Below are 20,718 nucleotides of genomic sequence, written 5' to 3'. Positions count from 1 at the left end.
TGGGGTGGGGGGAGTCTTCGTCGGTTCCCGGATCCATGGCTTTCCAGAATCCCGGACAAGTGGGTTTGCGAAGTCATAAGGTCAGGGTACAAGATCGAGTTTCGATCTCTCCCACCGGCACGATTCTTCCCTTCCAATATTCGACTATCCCCGGATCGTTTAGAAGATCTGCGGAGAGCAGTCACGGATTTATTACAACAAGGAGTGGTAGTCCACGTTCCTTGGACAGAACGTTTTCAGGGGTTTTATTCAAACCTATTTACAATACCCAGGAAAGAGGGCAAAGTGCGTCCAATCCTGGACTTAAGGGCACTCAATTCTTTTGTCAACATAAGAAAATTCAGAATGGAGTCCATTCGCACAGTAGCAGCCTTCCTGCATCCAGGGGATGTCCTAGCGTCCATAGACATCAAGGACGCCTATCTTCACATTCCCATTTTCGCAGGACATCAGCGGTTTCTACGCTTTTCCGTAGAAGAGAACCACTATCAGTTTGTGGCGTTACCTTTCGGTCTCGCCACGGCTCCTCGGGTCTTCACGAAGGTGTTGGCCCCAATGTTGGCACTACTGCGCCAAAGAGGCATATCGATTCTTGGTTACCTAGACGATCTTCTGCTTCATGCAGAGTCTCCTCAGACCCTGCTACGAAACATAGAGATTACTATAATTTCTTTACAGGAATTCGGGTGGCTGGTGAACCAGCAAAAGTCATTTCTGGTTCCCACCCAGAGGCTCGAATATCTGGGTCTAATTCTAGACACAGTCAGGTCAAGAGTTTTTCTTCCGGTAGGGAAACTCCGGAAGATTCAATCAGCAGTCCAGTTGTTACTATCCAACAGCTGGTCTTCTCTTCGAACTTGCATGAGGGTTCTGGGATTGATGGTGGCTTCCTTCGAAGCAGTCCCATTTGCCCAGTCCCATACCCGAATTCTTCAGCAAGAGATTCTTCTCAGATGGAATCGGAATCCGGAATCCCTGGACAATCGGATCCGATTGAGCAAACAGACCAGAGAGTCTCTGGTCTGGTGGCTTCGGTCTCCGATGCTCAGCCAGGGAAAGTCATTTCTGCCAATATATTGGACAATAGTGACCACGGATGCCAGTCTATCCGGATGGGGAGGAATTCTCGGTCAGTTATCTGTCCAGGGACTTTGGTCCCTGGAAGAATCCAGGTTGCCGATAAATGTATTGGAACTGAGAGCGATCAAACTTTGTCTGATTCACTGGACCGAGCAGCTCCAGGGCAGCCCGGTTCGGATCCAGTCGGACAATGCCACGGCCGTGGCTTATGTCAATCACCAGGGGGGCACCAAGAGTGTCCGAGCGGCCAAAGAAGTGGCTTGCATTCTTCGCTGGGCTGAACGATTTGTTCCAGCTATCTCTGCGGTGTTCATTTCGGGGGTGGAGAATTGGCAGGCAGATTATCTCAGCCGTCAGACTCTGGATCAGGGGGAATGGTCCCTCCATCCAGAAGTTTTCCACCAGTTGTGCCTACGGTGGGGCACCCCGGATGTGGATCTGTTGGCATCATGATTCAACAGGAAAGTACAGAGATTCGTGGCTCGCTCCCGCGATCCTCTAGCAGAGACCGCAGACGCACTGATCGCCCCGTGGGGGCAATACCAGCTAATGTATGCCTTCCCTCCTCTCGGGTTACTGCCAAGACTTCTTCGCAGGATAGAGGAGGAAGGAATTCCAGTAATCCTGGTAGCTCCGGACTGGCCTCGTCGAGCTTGGTACGCCGACGTGGTCAGACTGGTGGCGGACGTCCCGTGGAGACTTCCTCTGAGGGAGGACCTACTGTCTCAGGGACCGATCTTCCATCCTGCTTTACGATCGCTGGCTTTAACGGCCTGGCTATTGAAACCCAGGTGCTGAAGGACAAAGGTTTGTCAGCTTCAGTTATTCCTACTCTAGTTGAAGCAAGGAAAGCGACTTCCAGAAAGACTTATCATCGTACATGGAAGTCCTACATTGCATGGTGTGAACCTCTGGGGTTCCGTCCACGGACTTATTCGGTTAGCCGAATATTAGCCTTTCTGCAACAAGGGGTTGAGCAGAAACTGGCCTTGAGCACTATCAAGGGTCAGGTCTCAGCATTAGCTATCTTCTTTCAGAAGCCTTTGGCTACTCATTCCTTGGTGCGGAATTTCATCCAGGGGGTGCGACATCTGGCTCCGCCAGTGCGCGCGCCGTTACCACCCTGGGATCTTAATTTAGTATTGTCGGTTCTTCAGAAACCTCCCTTTGAAGATCTTAGGGAGATTCCTCTACCTACGTTGTCCCAGAAGGTGGCCTTCTTGGTGGCTATCACTTCTGCACGCAGGGTGTCAGAACTTGCCGCTTTATCTTGTCGTTCCCCATATCTGGTGGTTCATAGAGATAAGGTGGTTCTTCGTCCGAATCCATCCTTCCTACCAAAAGTGGTTTCAGAATTTCATCTGAATGAAGAAATTGTATTACCTTCCCTGTGTCCTAAGCCCAGTCATCCTCGGGAGTTTGCTTTACACTCCTTGGATGTGGTCCGGGCGATCAGGGTATACTTGAAAACGACAGACTCGTTTCGCAAGACGGATTCACTTTTTGTGATCCCGGATGGACCCAAAAAGGGGTTGCCTGCATCTGCCGCGACCATTTCCAAATGGATCAGACAGACGGTGGTACAGGCTTATTCTATTAAGGGTCGGGAGCCCCCGTTCCCTGTTAAGGCTCACTCCACTCGGGCACTTAGTGCGTCATGGGCCTTTCGCCATCAGGCGTCAGTGGTCCAGGTGTGCAAGGCGGCTACCTGGTCGTCGGTGCATACCTTTACAAAACATTATAAAGTTGATGTAATGGCATCGTCTGATGCCTCGTTTGGCCGCAAGGTTTTGCAGGCCGCCATTTGAGGAGACCAGTGGTCTACCTCGAGGGTTTTTTTCCGTTGGAAATTTTCATTTGAGTCTCATTCTTTGTTTATAATGAGCCTTTAAAACTTCTAGTTTGGCACCGGTTGGGCCTTCTAGATTGGATTTTGATTTTTGTCAATCCCACCCCTCATTTGTGGCACTGCTTCTGGATGTCCCAGCTCTTGAGAATTAAGAAGACTACGTCTGTCAATGAGCGATAGAGAAAAATGGATTTTTGTAAGATCTTACCGTAAAATCCTTTTCTCTTAAGCTCATTGACAGACGTAGTACCCGCCCCTCTATCATTGAGTTGGGTTGGGTTAAATTCTCTGTTACTGCTTTAGAACAGAACTGATTCCCTGTAGCAGAGAGAGGGAGGATATACCCTCAGGGACTGCCCCTAAGGTGGAGCCAGAACGTTTTGTCTTTCTGCCTAGTCCTACTCCTGCTGAGACAACATAACCCAGCTCTTGAGAATCAAGAAGACTACGTCTGTCAATGAGCTTAAGAGAAAAGGATTTTACGGTAAGATCTTACAAAAATCCATTTTTTGTTTACATTTACCTATAGGTGCTATACATATCTCCTAAACTTGCACCGTTTAGGAGATATTTACAGTGCATGCAGCCGATGACGTCATCGGGGCATGCGCTCTTGAAGGAACGGCCACCCGTGCCGTTCCTTCAGATCCCAGTGCCGTGAACGGCAGCTCCCACGCGCATGCGCGGGAGTGATGTAATCGCGCCCCCGGCCAATCAGATGGAGGGCGAAGTGCTCTATGAGCTCTATTAATTTCCACTGGATCCGTGGCGGAGAGTCCCAAGATATCCCTGAAGACCCTTGCGAAGTCGGGACTACATCTCTGGGTGCAGTGGCTTCAGATAGCACCCTGATCCGGATATTAGCCCGGCATCTAGTTGACCCAGCAAAGAGTCAATCTGGTGGTATTGTAAAGAAAGGATTCCGCGCAAATGGATCAAATTGTGTGGTTGGCTGCAGCCTACCCCAAAAATATAGTGAAACTATATCTGAATATGAAGAAGATATTAGGGTAATTGGCGCTGCCAAATAATGAAGAAAAATATAAAGGTGTGTCTCATAAATCTGGGTGCATATAGGTGGTCAGAAAAAATTATTGCTGTAAGTAATGGTCCTCATAATATAACCAATGGTCTTAGTAATAAGCCACAATAAATATTAAAGATATCAATAAATAAATAAATTAATAATATAACCAACCATTCATCAATTAATATCACGAATAAATACTTGATAGAAATGCAATAATTAGGCAAGCCAATAAATTAATAAAAACAGTGAACAGTATCTCAAAATAGAAAGTATAGTGACTCTTAAAACGATTGGTGTAAACACTAGGTGGCAGTATTAATTCAAAATTAAGTATGGATATCCAAGTGAAACCAATAATAGGTAATGAAAAGTGCCAGGTGCTATAATTAAATCAAAATCTAAAATTAAGTGCAAAAATGGGTATCCAAGTGAAGTAAATATATATATAGAAACCAGCCAAGTAATGTAAAAATACATATGATGTGCCAAGTGAAATGTAAAAAGTAAAGAACCAATAAATAGGTGAATTTCTGGTGGATAAATAAATATGAATATAAAAAATAAGATAGTCCGTAATATAAGTGACAAAAAGTCCAAAGAAAAATATATGCTCAATATAATAGTCCAACAGCGTGCAATATGGTGATAGGACGTGCCAGGAAAAATTGCATGGATGGAGGGGGTGTCTCCTGGTGTGGATCAGGATGTGGGTGCTGGGTGAGGGAATTCCGTGCTCCCCTTCCTAAATAGCCCGCACTCACCAGAGAGCGGCACCCCTACAGGGGTAACCAGCGTTGGGTAATTGGGGTAAACCCCGATAAACCGCGGTGAGCCTCTCTTCTCCTGGTGGGACCAGTTGTACTTCCTCCCTCAAATGGTAGGTAATAGGGATGAGCGATGTGTCATAGGGGTAATATGCAGCGCTCCAGCAAAAGATAATGTCCGGGATTATATGGATAAAAAACACTCATATAGTGAAGTACCGTAATGTGTGTTCATTTATTAGGCAAATAAAATCAAGTACTCGCATTTAAAAACAAGATAAAGCATCTGTAGGAAAGTAGGGACCGCGAACCCCTCGTATAGTGGTATTTCCGGACGCCGTGCGCCTCAACGGCCGGATGTGCGTCTCAAGGTGCGGAACTGACGTGCCTACGCTCTGCGCGTTTCGTCATCAAAACTGACGTCATCAGGAGCAGCGAGTGGTGGTATTGGTAATCTGGTGGTATTGTTTCATGCATTTATCCTTAAGTTGTGAAAGGGCAGGTATAGTTTCTTCAAGTTTCTGTTCCAAGGACTTCAACCGATTACCCAATTGGAATGTGTCCGTTCCAAGTCCTCTTTAGTGGGGAGAGACCATATGTGCTGTTTAAGGTCTCTATCCCCTATGATGTCGGATATATCAGTTCCCAAATCCTGGGAGGTGTTGGACCAGGGGGACACAGGGGGAGCTGAATCACTCACCATCCTAGGAAAGAGGATCATAAAGCAGCTATCTGCTGTAGAGGCCGGGCCACGTACTCCAACCCCCCCCCCCCCCCCCCCCCGCTTGGGCGCCATCTTGGGAGCTCCTCCATGCGTCCGTCCGGCCTCGGAAGAAGGAATCTATGCCAACCCAGGTCGCAGGCTGTGAAGAGGCTTTCCGTTGGTGAGACATAGCAGGATGTCCGTTCCAGCTGTGATTAACCCCGGATTATAGCTGATTGTAGCAGTGTGAGGACAGAGCTCCGGTGTCCTGCTGCCTCACTCCTCCATGCCCAGGCCACGCCACCCTCCCCTCTGCCTTTATTTAACCCTCCTTGGCTCTTTCACCTATTCATTTACTGAGCAGCCTCACCCACTACATGCCTAATTTCAACTTGTATTTGCAAAAAAGATACTTAAACAACTACACCAGTTTATCAAATCCATTTTTCAGAGCTTTTAAATAAATACCTAAACTGTGTTTTTATATACTATACTTATGTGGTGTTATTCTTTAAAAGCGTATCTTGGCAAGGTAAAAAATGACAAGAAGTAGGTGAAGGCTTCCAGAATGTGATTGTTTTTTTGTTTTTTTACATCTGAATGTGGTTTAAACGCAGGGCCAGATTAACGTAGGGGCTATTGGAGCTGCAGCTCCAGGCCCCTACCTTTTTATATAGGCCCCGGGTTGGCCATATTCACTGTTACCGCTCTTCTGTCACTTGTAAACACAGAAGTCTGGCTTCTATGCTCGCTTCCCCAGGCAGCTCCCTCAGAACCTCCCCACACAGCACGAAGGCCGGACAAGGAGGGACAGTTGCTGATGCATGGATGTGTTTATGGGCTTCAGAGACAGCATCCCATGTGGAATTAGGCATGCATGGCTGCACCCTTCCTCCTCTGGGTGCATGCCAAGGCACAGCCCTTAAGGCCCTTCAAAATCCTCAGCACCAAGCCCATGATGCTCTTAATCCGGCCCTGTTTAAACGCCATGTTATCCTTATTCTAATAAGTTTGTACTGTTTTGCTTTATGTAAACCTTTGCAATGGAAATACTGTGTCGTGTTTTAGAGACGAAGTTATGAAATGCAATGTTAAGTATACCAATAAATGCAGAACAGTTTTGTTTGTCCATAAAATGATTAAAGCAGAACTCCAGGTAATAAAGTAATCATTTTCTTTAGTCCCCTCCCCTTCCTCTAGAGAATACTTTTTTCATTTTTAAATTATATGTAAAACCATATAAAAGACTACTGGCTGTGACGCCTGCATGTCACCCCTGTAGTACTGAGAACTATACCGCTGTCTGCAAGTACACAAAGTTCTGCAAAGATGCTGAATATGGAGTTAATACACGCAGTGAAAAGAGGTCAGGACCCCCTCTGCAGCAAAAAAACTCAAAGTGAAATTCTGTTTTAAAGGCTTTATTTACATTTTTATTTTGCAGGGAACACATGAATCTCTACACGGAAATGCTAAGGCCCTATCCACAGTCACCGCCATCATTGACGGTTCTGGATCTATAGGTTAGTGGGGTGACCACATTCACCTTTATAGGAAGACTAAAGCTTCTTTTGTAACCTGTACTGCCATGAGGATTAACAGAAATCTAGAAGAGATTTGTACAATGCAAGACATAGTTGGTAAAGGGAGTAGCAGAAGTTGTGGCTGCCACCAGGCTTCTTCTCCTAGGGGACCCATAGGGCCTGCTCAAGTGTATTCATCTGATCTGCCCCCATATGCCCTGTCCCTCGCCATCAGCTTGAGCAAATGTTCAGCTAAATAACTTCTCTTGTAGGAGAAGGAACATTTTACATAATGTAGGATGCGTTAAGCGTTAGGGAGGTTAAAGAGTTGGTGGTGTGGTTGCAAAGGAGGGTTCTTAGTGTTAGAGAATAGGGTACAGGAGGTAACACAGCAGACATGTTAATTGTAAGGTTAGTATGGGGGCTGGGGATGTTGAGTATGGAGCAGTGGGTATAGGGCTGGAGCTCAAGAGAACATGTAGATATTATACATTGTTTGACTCCGGTGTCCGTTCAGGTGTCCTCCCCCCTGCTCTTTTTACATTTAGGGGTATTTTCAGACTTCATACTGAAGAAATTGGAATTCCCCTTAGGCGACTTTCTGTAGAACTGAGGTGGCCAAGAGTAGTTATGGGGCTGCAAAAATTAATGTAGCTAGAGGATCATGGGTTATCCAGCCACCACTCTGACACTGTTGATGGAAACATTTCTACCCTGAAGGCTTTGTTTCCCTGTTTAGTAAATGGGTTTGATACGAGTTTTAATTGTCGCTCAGGTGCTGCTCTGGGACCCTTGCTGGCCTCTGTCCTTTCTTCCAAAGGCTGGAACTATGTCTTCTACATGCTGATAGCTGCCGATCTCCTGGCTTGTTTGGTGAGTTTCGTTGATTTCTTTGGGTGTAACTGTCAGTGTAGATGGGATCAGCAGTTCACTATGTTCTTCCCAAAATTCTACCCCCTGCCTTATAGATTCAACAAACTAGGTCTCACCCAATATTTACCACAAAGAAGACATCTCCCACATAAAATATCCTTTTTCCTGTACACAAAACATATGGAATAAAAACCATGGTAAATGTTATATGGTTTGTATGCAATAAAAAGTATATGGTAAGTGGGAGATGGCTTCTTTGTGGTATACCTTTAGGGTAAGACCTGGTTTGTTGAGTCTTTAATGGCGCTTTTCCACTGCATGGAACCGAACGGTTCAGCTCGCTTTTGCACTTTTCCACTGCGTGGTACCACATGGTACGGTGTAGGAAAGGTTCAGCACGGTCCAGCGGGCGCTTTTCCACTACATGGAACCGAACGGTACGGCTCGCTTAGGCAGTACCACCTCAGTTGGGGTTCCAAGAGGGTTGTACCGATACCATATCCCACAAATCCTTTGCATGCAGCCTTGACTGTTTGTCACTACTAGCCACTGATTGGTCAGAGAATCGTTGTTATCCCACCCACTTACTACTTTAGTGGAAAAGCAAACCGTACCAAACCGTTCCAACACCGTACTATGCAGTGGAAAACCAAACCGAGCCAAGCAGGGCCGAGTGGAGCCGAGCCGGTACTTGCAGTGGAAAAGTGCCATAAGATGGGGTAGGAATTTGGAAATAATATCTTGTATGATACTGGAAATTCCAAACCACCTTCATAAACAGTTGTAATGATTGATTGACTCTAGATCCCTAAAATAATCTGCATGAGTTTATATCTACCGATTCATGTACATAAGGGCCATTCCCTGCCCTCAGCACTGACCATAAAGAAGACCCTAATGTAAACCTACTATGAAATGCTGTAATTGAAGTATATTTTTGGGCAAAAGAAAAAAATATATATATTAAGTGCTTCTGTGCAATATGAGCACATTTCTTCATGGTTTGTTTGTTACATTACAAATGATGCAAGTACAGCAATCCAGTCCGCTCCTAACGTACTGTAGTGCTACCCTGAAACGTCAATCAGTTTTACCATTAATACTTAGCAGAAAATGGTGTTAATAAATGTTAACAAATCCTGACTTCTTGTATCCTCAAGTTTCTGGCACGTCTGGTGTACAAAGAGATTAAACAGCTCTGCCGATGTTTCAGCAAGGCCAGGGGGTAAGACTACCTATTTGATTTATTTTTTAGGTTCATTTTTTGCTTTTCAGCCATGTCTTCCATTATAAATGTTTATATTTATCATCCTAAGATTTAACAAAAAGCTGCTTTGTAGAGAGCACAGAGCAAGCACAGGAGAGCGGAGTCCATCCCAGGATAATGGAAAGAAAAGTAATTTGATTAGAAAAACTGTTTGTGTGTAGTCCATTAGCTTAAAATGTATACAAAGTAGCAAACCCAATAAAGGCTTAAATGTCAGCTTTCCTAGATGTTAGTCCAATCATAGGTTGATTTTGGGATCAGCCGGCATCCGATGTCTCCAGTAGCGCTAACTCCTACTTGTCTCCATACCCATTTACTTCAAACTCTGTTTTTCTAGCTTTATCCATAGTATACAACCAATTTATTATCCAGCAGGAAGAGCGAGTACCCCTTATAATGTCTGCAGCTGGTGTGCAGATCCTAGAACTCTGATATCTCATGACTGAGAAATGCACAAAAGTATGTGGACCCCCGGCCTCTCCAAATGAGGAAGTTCAGGTGTTTCTAGTGAAGCGTATTAATAATACTACTGCATACAAGGACATTTTATACTGTTCTGCTCATCTAACCTTGTGGTAACCGTTTGGAGAAGGTGTTTTACTTTTCCGGCATGACTGTGCCAAACATGCTTTGATAAATTTGGTGTGGAGGAAATCACGTGACCTGCGCAGAGCCCTGACCATTGGAATGTCTTCCTCTTCAACATCAGTACCTGACCTCATAAATGGGCGCATAGTCTCAGATATACTGCAAAATCTTATGGAAAGCCTTCTTAGAAGTGGAGGCTGTTATAGCCACAAAGGGTGGGGGGACTCCGAATATAATGCCCATCATTTTGGAATAGTTTGTCTCAACAAACTCTTATAGGTGTGATGTGAGATGTTGACAACTTTTGGCCATATAGTATTTAATAAATTGTTAAATGGTTTAACACTCCAACAACATCCAGACACTGAGCTGTCTATTTTTGGAAGGGTGACCCTTTATTGTTGTTCATTTTGTGTTTGTACTGTGATATTGTGTATAAGGTATCATGGAGCATTACATATCTTCTGTATAATGTTAAAGCAACATATACAGTTCTGAGAAGCAGATATTGTATTTGGCCAGTTAGGAAGAATGTAGAAATTGGAAATGGCTACACATATTGTGTAATTTACAGTAGTGTGTGTAAAAATAAGAAAAATATATATACACGTGTGCATTTGTGTCTGTGTGTATAACTTTGATAATTTTTTTAGGTGTTATAGAATGTTAGACTGGTCATAAGTCCTATTGATTTTAAAAACCTCTTGTATTCTGGAAGCTGAACTTCAGGCAGACATATTCAGCTATGTAGCGAAGTACCTGAATTGCCAACCTTGTGCAGCTCCTGTACAGTAAAACTCAGAGAGGAAAGGGCGAAGCAGCACAAGGAGCCAATCCAGTATACTGCAGTACAAGAAACCTTCTGATAGGAGTAAGCAGAATGCCAGAGAGAATCAGTCTGCTGCCTCTCTTTTTACTGTCCGTTACACAGGCTGGGGAGGAACATGACTGTAAATGAATCAGGTCTCTACAATACAACTGTATATGTGCATGTATGTAATATATATATACACAGGGCTTTTTTTCTTGGAGAATAGGTGCAGTAACTCCCCTCTTCTGAGTCACCCCTTGTCTCCAGCCTCTACCCACCTCTGAGCACTGTCCCTTGGTTCTACCCCCTACCCACCTCCCACACACAACAAAGTACCTCACCCAGCAACAAAAGATCCACCCCAGCAACATTAGACTCCCTCCAGTAGCAACAACGGCTCTCCCAGCAACCAGTATCAATAGATCAGCCAACAATAGACCTCTACCTCAACAGGAGATCCCTACCAACAACATAAGACCCCCCAGCAACAATAGATGCTCCAGCAGCAACAATAGACCCTCACACAATAACAGATGCCTACCAGTGACAATAGATCCCCAAGCAGCCAACATCAAGAGACCCTACACCACATCCCTTGCTATTACATACATTCAGTGCTGGAAGTGCCAGAACTGAGTTCCCCCCCACGTTCCTGCTGAAAAAAAAGCCCTGTGTATGTATGTATGTATGTATGTGTGTGTGTATATATATATATATATATATGTGTATGTGTGTGTATATATGTGTATATGTGTGTGTGTATATATATATATATATATATATATATATATATATATATATATATATATGTGTGTGTATATATGTGTATATGTGTGTGTGTGTATATATATATATATATATATATATATATATATATATATATATATATATATATATATATATATATATATATATATATGTGTATGTGTGTGTGTGTATATGTGTGTGTGTGTGTATGTATGTATGTATGTATATATATATATATATATATTAGGGTTTGCGTTGATACTAAGCATTTGCATCAGTACTCGTGCAAATGCTCTGATACCTGAAACCGATACCTTTGTGGCGCTATTTGAACCTTTTGCCGATATTTCGGGAAAGTGTTTGTACCGGAAATGATGCCTGCAGCTAGAGGCATCACCCCCATACCGGCGTCCATAGCCGACAGTCGGCTGACTTGTAATGACAATCGATGCGGCTGAGAAGTCACTCAGCTGTCATTACAAGAAGCGGGAAGGGACGCCCCCCCGCCGCCTTCCGTGGCTCACCCGGGTCTCCCACCCCATTGGGAGACCCGGGCAACCAGCCTGCACGGCCGCTGAAGACCTGATCAAAGCCGCATTGGGCTCTGATCGGGTCTCCATGTAAAAACCCGGAAGTGATGTCAGGACACCAATTCCGGGTACTCGGCGCCAGATTAAAAAAAAAATGACAGCATTCAAAACAGCCAAACTTGGCGTTTTTTGAATGGTTTTAAGTGCAGAGGAGGGGTTTGAGGTCTTTTAGATCCCCAGATCCCTCCATAAGAGTACCTTCTAAGTGATAAAAATAAAAATGTTTTAAATGTATGAAAATATCGTCCGATACTGATATGCAATGGCCAAAATATCGGTATTGGCAACGAAAAAACGATATCGGTCGATCACTAATTTGAACCCATACAAAATGAATTTGCTCAAATCGCACTGCAAAGTATCTCATGTGACTTGAATCACATGTGGCTTCTTCCATTGCTCCTGTGTGAACCCAGGCTTGTCAGTCTTCAGCGTGGGTTAACACAGGAGCAGTGTGGGAAAGCGCATGCAAGCTGAGCAGGAATCGCACTTCATTCCTGTTCAAATCGCAATCAAATCTATGCAGTACGATTTGAACCCATTGATTTTGTATGGGCTCAAACTGCACCACAAAGGTATTGGTTTCAGGCTTCAGCGAGTACTTGATTGACTCGTGTTCGCCGGTAAAAAAACTGGTATCGGTGCAACCCTAGTAAATAAAAAAAAAAAAAATATATAATGGCACCCCAGTCTTAGTCTGTAGGGTTCAATATTGAGTTGGCCCACCCTTTGTAGCTATAACAGTTTTAACTCTTCTGGGAAGGCTGTCCACAAGGTTTAGGAGTGTGTCTATGGGGAATGTTTGACCATTCTTCCAGAAGCGCATTTGTGGGCCCAGACCCTGATGTGGACGAGAAGGTCTGGCTCAGTCTCCGCTCTAATTCACCCCAAAGGTATTCTATCGAGTTAAGGTCAGGGATCTGTGCAGGCCAGTCAAGTTCCTCCACCCCAATCTCGCTCATCCATGTTTTTATGAACCCTGCTTTGTGCACTGGTCCAAATCATTTGGTGGAGAGGGGAATATGGTGTGGGGTTGTCTTTCAGGATTTGGTCTTGGCCCCTTAGTTCCAGTGAAGGGAACTTTTAAAGCGTCAGCATACCAAGACATTTTGGACAATTTTATGCTCTCAACTTTGTGGGAACAGTTTGGGGATGGCCCCTTCCTGTTCCAACATTACTGCGCACCAGTGCACAAAGCAAGGTCCATAAAGACATGGATGAGCGAGTTTGGGGTGGAGGAATTTGACTAGCCTGCACAGAGTCCTGACCTCAACCTGATAAAACACCTTTGGGATGAATGGAGAGGAGACTGTGAGCCAGGCCTTCTTGTCCAAGATCAGTGCCTGATCTCACAAATGCGCTTCTGGAAGAATGGTCAAACATTCCCATAGACACACTCCTAAACCTTGTGGACAGCCTTCCCAGAAGAGTTGAAGCTGTTATAGCTGCAAAGGGTGGGCCAACCCAATATTGAACTCTACGGACTAAGACTGGGATGCCAATAAAGTTCATGTGCGTGTAAAGACAGGTGTCCAAATGCTTTTGACAATATAGTGTGTGTATGTATGTATGTATATATGTGTATGTATGTGTGTGTGTGTGTGTGTGTGTGTGTATGTGTATATGTATGTATATATATATATATATATATATATAAACATACAGTATTTCACAAAAGTGAGTACACCCCTCACATTTTTGTAAATATTTTATTATATCTTTTCATGTGGCAACACTGAAGAAATTACACTTTGCTACAATGTAAAGTAGTGAGTGTACAGCTGGTATAACAGTGTAAGTTTGCTGTCCCCTCAAAATAACTCAACACACAGCCATTAATGTCTAAACCGCTGGCAACAAAAGTGAGTACACCCCTAAGGGAAAATGTCCAAATTGGGCCCAAAGTGTCAATATTTTGTGTGGCCACCATTATTTTACAGCACTGTCTTAACCCTCCTGGGCATGGAGTTCACCAGAGCTTCACAGGTTGCCACTGGAGTCCTCTTCCACTCATCCATGACTACTTAATGAAGCTGGTGGATGTTGGAGACCTTGCGCTCCTCCACCTTCCATTTTGAGGATGCCCCACAGATACTCAATAGGGTTTAGATCTGGAGACATTCTTGGCCAGTCCCTCACCTTACCCTCAGCTTCTTTAACAAGGCAGTAGTCGTCTTGGAGGTGTGTTTGGGGTAGTTATAATGTTGGAATACTGCCCTGCGGCCCAGTCTCCGAAGGGAAGGCATCATGCTCTGCTTCAGTATGTCACAGTACATGTTGGCATTCATGGTTCCCTCAATGAACTGTAGCTTCCCCAGTGCCTGTAGCTCGCATGCAGTCCCAGACCACAACACTCCCACCACCATGCTTGACTGTAGGCAAGACACACTTGTCTTTGTACTCCTCATCTGGTTGTCACCCCACACGCTTGACACCATCTGAACCAAATAAGTTTATCTTGGTCTCATCAGACCACAGGACATGGTTCCAGTAATCCATGTCCTTAGTCTGCTGGTCCTCAGTGCTTTCTTGTGCATCATCTTTAGAAGAGGCTTTCTTCTGGGACAACAGCCATGCATACCAATTTGATGCAGTGTGAAGCGTATGGTCTGAGCACTGACAGGCTGACCCCCCCACCCCTTCAACCTCTGCAGCAATGCTGGCAGCACTCATACATTTATTTCCCAAAGACAACCTCCGGATAGGACAATGAGCATGTGTACTCAACTTCTTTGGTCGACCATGGCAAGGCCTGTTCTGAGTGGAACCTGTCTTATTAAACCGCTGTATGGTCTTGGCCACCATGCTGCAGCTCAGTTTCAGGGTCTTGGCAATCTTCTTACAGCCTAGGCCATCTTTATGTAAAACAAAATTATTTTTTACAGATCCTCAGAGTTCTTTGCCATGAGGTGCCATATTGAACTTTCAGTGACCAGTATGAGAGTGTGAGAGCGATAACACCAAATTTAGCACACCTGCTCCCCATTCACACCTGAGACCTTGTAACACTGACAAGCCACATGACACTGGGGAGGGAAAATGGCTAATTGGGCCCAATTTGGACATTTTCACTTAGGTGTGTACTGCTGCCAGCGGTTTAGACGTTAATGGCGTTGTGTTGAGTAATTTTGGGGGGATAGCACATTTACACTGTTATACAAGCTGTACACTCACTACTTTACATTGTAGCAAAGTGTCATTTCTTCAGTGTTGTCACATGAAAAGATATAATAAAATATTTACAAAAATGTGAGGGGTGTACTCACTTTTGTGAGATACTGTATATATACATAGACCCAATCAGTGTATCTAGCTGTTTGCCTGGAGTTCATCTTTTAAATCTAATTTAAGCCTTTTATTGGTCATAATCAGAAAATACCAAACAACGAGTTCTTACTGTGTTTTATAGTGATAGTCTGACATTAAAGAACAATATTCCCGGATCATATGAGTAGTTAAATGTACATCGTAAGTATGAGCTGTGTCCGGGGCCCTTTGTGTTGCAATCAAAAATATTGCTGCAATTTTCTGCCGAGTCTGAACTCCGATGCAAAACTTCCTCCCCTCCACATGGAGGTCCCATCATTACACCATACTGCAGTTCTAAAGTTTAAAATACAAAGCTAATAAAATGTGTTTTAAAGTAATGATCACCATACTTTTATGGGTAGAAAAAAAAAAAAAACAGTATTAACCCTTTAACAATCTTAAACGTATAACAAAACTAGCTATGACTAACCACACTGGGAAAATAACAAATGATGCCCCTATTGTATCTGTATATTACATCAGAGAATGTAACTCTGTTCTTTTATTCTACCAGCAGAGGGCAGCAGAGTTGAGCTAAAGAAGCTGAATACATGTAGTTTCTGCAGTAATAGGCTTAGACAGGTGACTCTGGGGTTCACTGGAAACTTCTGCCAATCTCAGTCACCGGATCTATCAGATATATAAATTGCTGTTCACCCTCCTAAGACAGCTAAAACCAAATTACCTGGTTTATGTAGGTATTTCCTCCAGTCCTTACATCCACTTATATTATACGTAAGCCTTGTTGTCTTGAACCTGGCTAAAATAGGGGCATGAATATATTTTTTTACTGATACAATTCAGTTTAACAACTAACCGATTTAATAAAACATAACAAGTATTGCATCTGTTAAGACTCATCTTGCCTATCATAAGCTTTGAATGTCGCTCTTAATTAATTTCCAATGATTCCGAGGCCATCATGGGGGGATTTTTTTCAGATTTTGTTGGGTTTTAGATTTTGATAATTAGGTTGCATAATCATGTAAAAAATGCTGTACACTAGGGATGACCACACACCGCTGCATGTTATTCAAAACTGCATATTATTAAAAGCTTGTGTATGAAACCTTCCATACATTTAGCCCGTCCTATTTTTTATTTTTTTTTTAAAATTAATATATTTTTTTGTAGGCTTTTTTTTTCTTTTTTTTTTTAATTTTAGAGTGCCATGCAAGCCGTGCTGCTCAGTCCTTTTATTTGTGTCAGAGCACACGCCTGTTCATGCTGACTGTTGTGGCGGAGGAAAAAGGGTGCAAACGGAGGTCTATGTTGGTAATTCTAGTTGTAGTCCTTAGTGGGTCAGGTCAGGTGACCAAGAAGGCAGTGTTGTCACTCGGCTACCACAGGCTACAGAAGCTCAACATAACTTTTATGTTAAATCCATGAAATAGATTACAGGTGTATCAAAGCAAAAATTGCTCAGAGCCTGACAATTTGTTTTCTTCAGAAAGTAGCCACAGCCTGGGTAGAAAAGCATGTCCCCTGCCAACATGTTGCAGAGAAGAACTCTTGTTCCCTGTGTGGGAGCAGTTCTCCAATAAGAAAGCTTATGTTCCCTACTGACTGGAGACCTCTGATTCATTAGGGTTGTGTGGGATCACTGCAGAGACTACTGGTTCCACCCAAAGATCAAGGCTCTTTCTTTATACCATGCTGGCAGGAGACAGACTTTTCTACTCAGATTTTGACTGCATTATACAGAGACTTTTTTCACCTTTCTGTTTTATTTCAAATCGAATGCATTTAGCTGATTTAAACTAGAATGTAAATTTGGCTTTAAACACTGTTTATTTCCTAATTTTGAATCCGTTCCTTAATGCATGCAAAAAACGTCACAAATTTTTCCAATCAATGACCCCTAGTAACGATTCTGATTTCTCTGCTTACAACTTGGTGATGGGTATTCAATCATTTTCATGCAGTGATTTTTTTTTATTTTATTTTATGAATTAATTTAAAGCTTTGCCTGAGATCATAAAAAAATAATAATAATAATTTGAATTTTTTGCTTTTATTGAAAATCTTATCTTTATCTGTTTATAGGTATCAAGATATGTGATGAATCCCCTGCGGCTGTTTGGTCAGTGTTTTCATTCGTTTTATGGCTGGCCGGTCCAGCTAGTTGCTGCTATTAAATATTTTTAAATGTGGGAAGTTTTTAATTGATTTTCTTCAAAGGATTTTGACTTGTCGCTACTAAAGATCTGAAGAGGATAAAGGGTTAAATAATCCAAAGGCTTGTCATATCATTCCCATCTCTGTGTAAAATAGGATTTGGTTTCTATTATTATGCTGCATTTGTTCCAGTCAAAATCCCAAACTTTTTACGTCACCTAATGTTTATAGAGACTTGTTCAGAGCTTGTATATACTGTAGACCAAGGATTATTTGCAGCAAATCAACAATCGACCATATAATTGTTAAGGTATTGATGTTTAATGGTATGTACATAAAACAAATTATAATAAAAAAAGTCTCTATAATTTTCTGTGTGAAATTTGTTACTGTCTGACAAAGCAGAAGCGGATACTCAGGCTGGTACAATATTTGTGTGAGACTAAAGCAGGGTATACACGTACAGGTTTTTTTTTTTTTCATTTTTTTTTTTTTAATCAGCGAGTTGAAAGAAAAAACAACTGACAGATCCCCACATCAACACATGTCTTGATGCAGGGATCTCTCCCACTGTGTCCTTGTATTCTAACAATGGGGAGCCTGCTAGAATACCCAGATCTACACTTGCAGCTATTGGGTTCCTTTTATCTCTACCAGACCCTTATCCTAGATTAGGGTCTGATATAGATGTTAATGGGTGACCACCATAGAAAAAAGGGTGTGGGTTTTCCCCTAAAAATAAATACGAGACCCTTCTCTTTTGTTGATGGCCTGGTACGGAATTCAGGGGGGGGGGGGGGCACCCACAGATTCCAAATCCGACCTCTGGTTCTAGGATGAATTTTAAAGGGGAACCTGAGGCAAGAAACAAGTCAAAAACTTGGTGTCCCTCCCAAGAATCTTTTCTAAGGATGCTGCCTGGCATGCAAGAAAAAGAAAGGGTGGGGGGGCTAAGGGGGCAAGAATATGCAACAATCATATTTGGTCAATGTCCTTATTTGGCCCTTGATATCACACTTTCCCTGCCCCTTTTTTCACATGACCACAAGTTTCCTAGGCCAATGAATGGGGCAGGGTGACATAACAATCATTGACAGATGGCAAGCGGTCATATGTAGTAGCAGTGGAAAAATTTGTACTAATATATTCTGTTTAAGTTCCCACCAAATGGTCTAAAAATGAATTGATTGGACAAACGCCTGAACAGCCAAAGTTCAGTCTGAATGTGTTTGGACCGAACGTTGAGATTATCCATGGTGGCCTCTGATCATCTCTTGCAACCTGTCCTGGCCTATAATATAACCTCTCACAATTTGTCATGCCCTCTAATAGTCTCTCCTAACTTGCTGTGGTCCCTTTAGGAGGCATGGTGAGTCTCTCGAAGACTTCTTTTTTTTTTTTTTTTTTTTTCCAAGATTTTGAAAAATGTGGAAGGAAAATGTAATTTATTTATTTTTTTTTCTTACACAAAGCTTTCAGTTTTATCAGAGATTTTTCACACACAACATGAACATACTTGGAAATACATCCCAAAAAGCATTCCACTACTCCTGAGTATTGGGAATAACACATGCGTAAAACTTTTTGAATGTTCAGAGTGATAATGTACCGGACATTGTATCTTGTGTATTGCAAAAATCAACCAATTGTATTAGCAGCAAGAAGAGAGCGCACCGCCCTAGTGTAATAAGCTTTTATTATGTAAAATAAACCATTGCACTCAAAATGTAAATCTTTGTGCCACACATGTAAGAAATCCATACAAGGCTCCCTTGGTCTGCACTAGAGTGGAACAGCTCAATCCGCAATATGGATGACCTGTCAGTCTGTGAGATGAAGCACCATAACACAGAAGAAATATCCAAAAAGTTTCTCTCTGGCAAAGCTGAGAAAATCTTTCAGCATCAGGTAACTGCATGGAGATGGACCCGATCCCGAAAAATTCCAATCCGGATGTGTCTTTGCCATGGCAGGTACTAAAATGTTGTGGGACACAACATTTACGGCAACCAAGCTCAATAAACTTAGTGTTCATTGAACCGCGTGCTCATAGTGCAAATGGTCTGGCCCAAAAAAATAGGCCGCAAGAGCACTTCAAACCATACTGTACACCGCAAATTGTGTGCTGCAAGTAATACGGTAAATTGGTTGATCTTGTATACCTTACCATTCCTGGTAGTAAAAGTTTCTTTTGCCATGTCCGATGAACCGACATTTCTTGCATTTCCACTTCCTACATTGAAAAGAGCCACAAATATCTAAAAAGGAAGGCATATCGTGAATTTTAGGCTGAATAGTCTTGATTTTTCTAGGCGTTCTGCGACTTTTTACATTCAAAACTTGTTTAAATAGTGTATTTGGTTTCCCGGGAAGAATGTTACTTAATTCTGGATCCTGTAAAAATATAGGCCATTGTTTTTTCAAGGTGTTTTTATTTGCCCAGTGCTGATTATTTTATCCAGTAATACATTTTGTTAAGCAATATCTACTGTTCTTCCCTATCTCTTCTGGCAGAAACATTTTATTTTCATATTTGCACAAAGCATCCTGGATGTGCTCTTTATCATACCCTTTATCCCGGAATTTTCTGCACAATATTTAGCCCTGTTCTAAATAATCAGATGTCTTTATGCAATTTATTCTTAATCTATTAAATAGACTATATGGTATATATTGTTCCAGCTTGCCAGGTGAGGCTTACTTAATACAATGAAGGTATGTATTACCTGCAGTGTCCCTAAAATGCAAACAATATTCCCTTCCTCATCCCATGAAAAAAACAAATCCAGAAAAATTAAACTCTTTTTAGTGTACAAAATGTGTAAACTTGATATTATATTGATTATGGTTACAGACATAATCCACAAATTGATCAACAGTGTCTTGGGGGGCCTTCCCAAATAATATCATCTATGTACTGTCCATATTACACAAGATGTCTACCAACGGGATTATCTCCCTAAATACACATTTTCTCCCAGAAGCCCATAAAAATGTTCGCATAACAGGGTGCAAAATATGCCCCCTTTGCTGTTCCAGACTTTTGGAGATCATATGAATCAAGAAACTGAAAATGATTATGCTCTAATGCAAATTTTGTACATGCACTAATAAACTAAGCCTGGTGCAGGTGCATATAGTCTGTAGCGAAAATAAAATGATTGAGGGCCTCCAATCCCACCTCGTGACAAATGGATGTGTATAATAAACACGTGTCCAATGATAGCTAAAGATACCCTGGTTGCCACCCATATTTTTGAAGGTGTTCCAATATGTGGGGGGGGGGGATCCCTAATATAGGCAGGGAGGGAAGTCCCCACAGGCTGGAGAAAATGGTTCACATATTGAGAAATCCTGTTAATAAGACCATCCATCCCTGCTACTATTGGTGTTCCAGGTGGACCTTTTGTAATGTGATAGAAATATGGTGTTTTATAGAAATCTCTCACAAGGAACATTTTCTCTG

At 42.5% G+C, this 20,718-nt stretch overlaps 1 protein-coding gene across 2 annotated transcripts in view; it reads left to right on the top strand.

The window, feature by feature from the left end:
- The window catches only part of LOC309567977 (glucose-6-phosphate exchanger SLC37A2-like), a 100,368-nt gene extending 82,796 nt beyond the window's left edge, over window positions 1-17,572 (top strand). Inside the window, exons 15-19 of one of the 2 annotated variants that reach the window (XM_082273533.1) lie at window positions 6,871-6,949; window positions 7,725-7,822; window positions 8,983-9,047; window positions 15,235-15,293; window positions 17,181-17,572. In XM_082273533.1, coding sequence (XP_082129659.1) covers window positions 6,871-6,949; window positions 7,725-7,822; window positions 8,983-9,047; window positions 15,235-15,280 — 288 coding nt within the window. In that variant the 3' untranslated portion in view covers window positions 15,281-15,293; window positions 17,181-17,572. The remainder of the gene's footprint in view (window positions 1-6,870; window positions 6,950-7,724; window positions 7,823-8,982; window positions 9,048-15,234; window positions 15,294-17,180) is intronic. The other variant, XM_082273534.1, reaches the window with a different exon arrangement.
- The last annotated feature ends 3,146 nt before the right edge of the window (window positions 17,573-20,718 follow it).

This window comes from Pelophylax lessonae (genome assembly GCF_965119305.1).
Source record: "Pelophylax lessonae genome assembly, chromosome: 12".
NCBI lineage: Eukaryota > Metazoa > Chordata > Amphibia > Anura > Ranidae > Pelophylax > Pelophylax lessonae.
The sequence above is the reverse complement of the archived record's forward strand: the minus strand, read 5'-3'. Positions and strand labels throughout refer to the sequence as shown.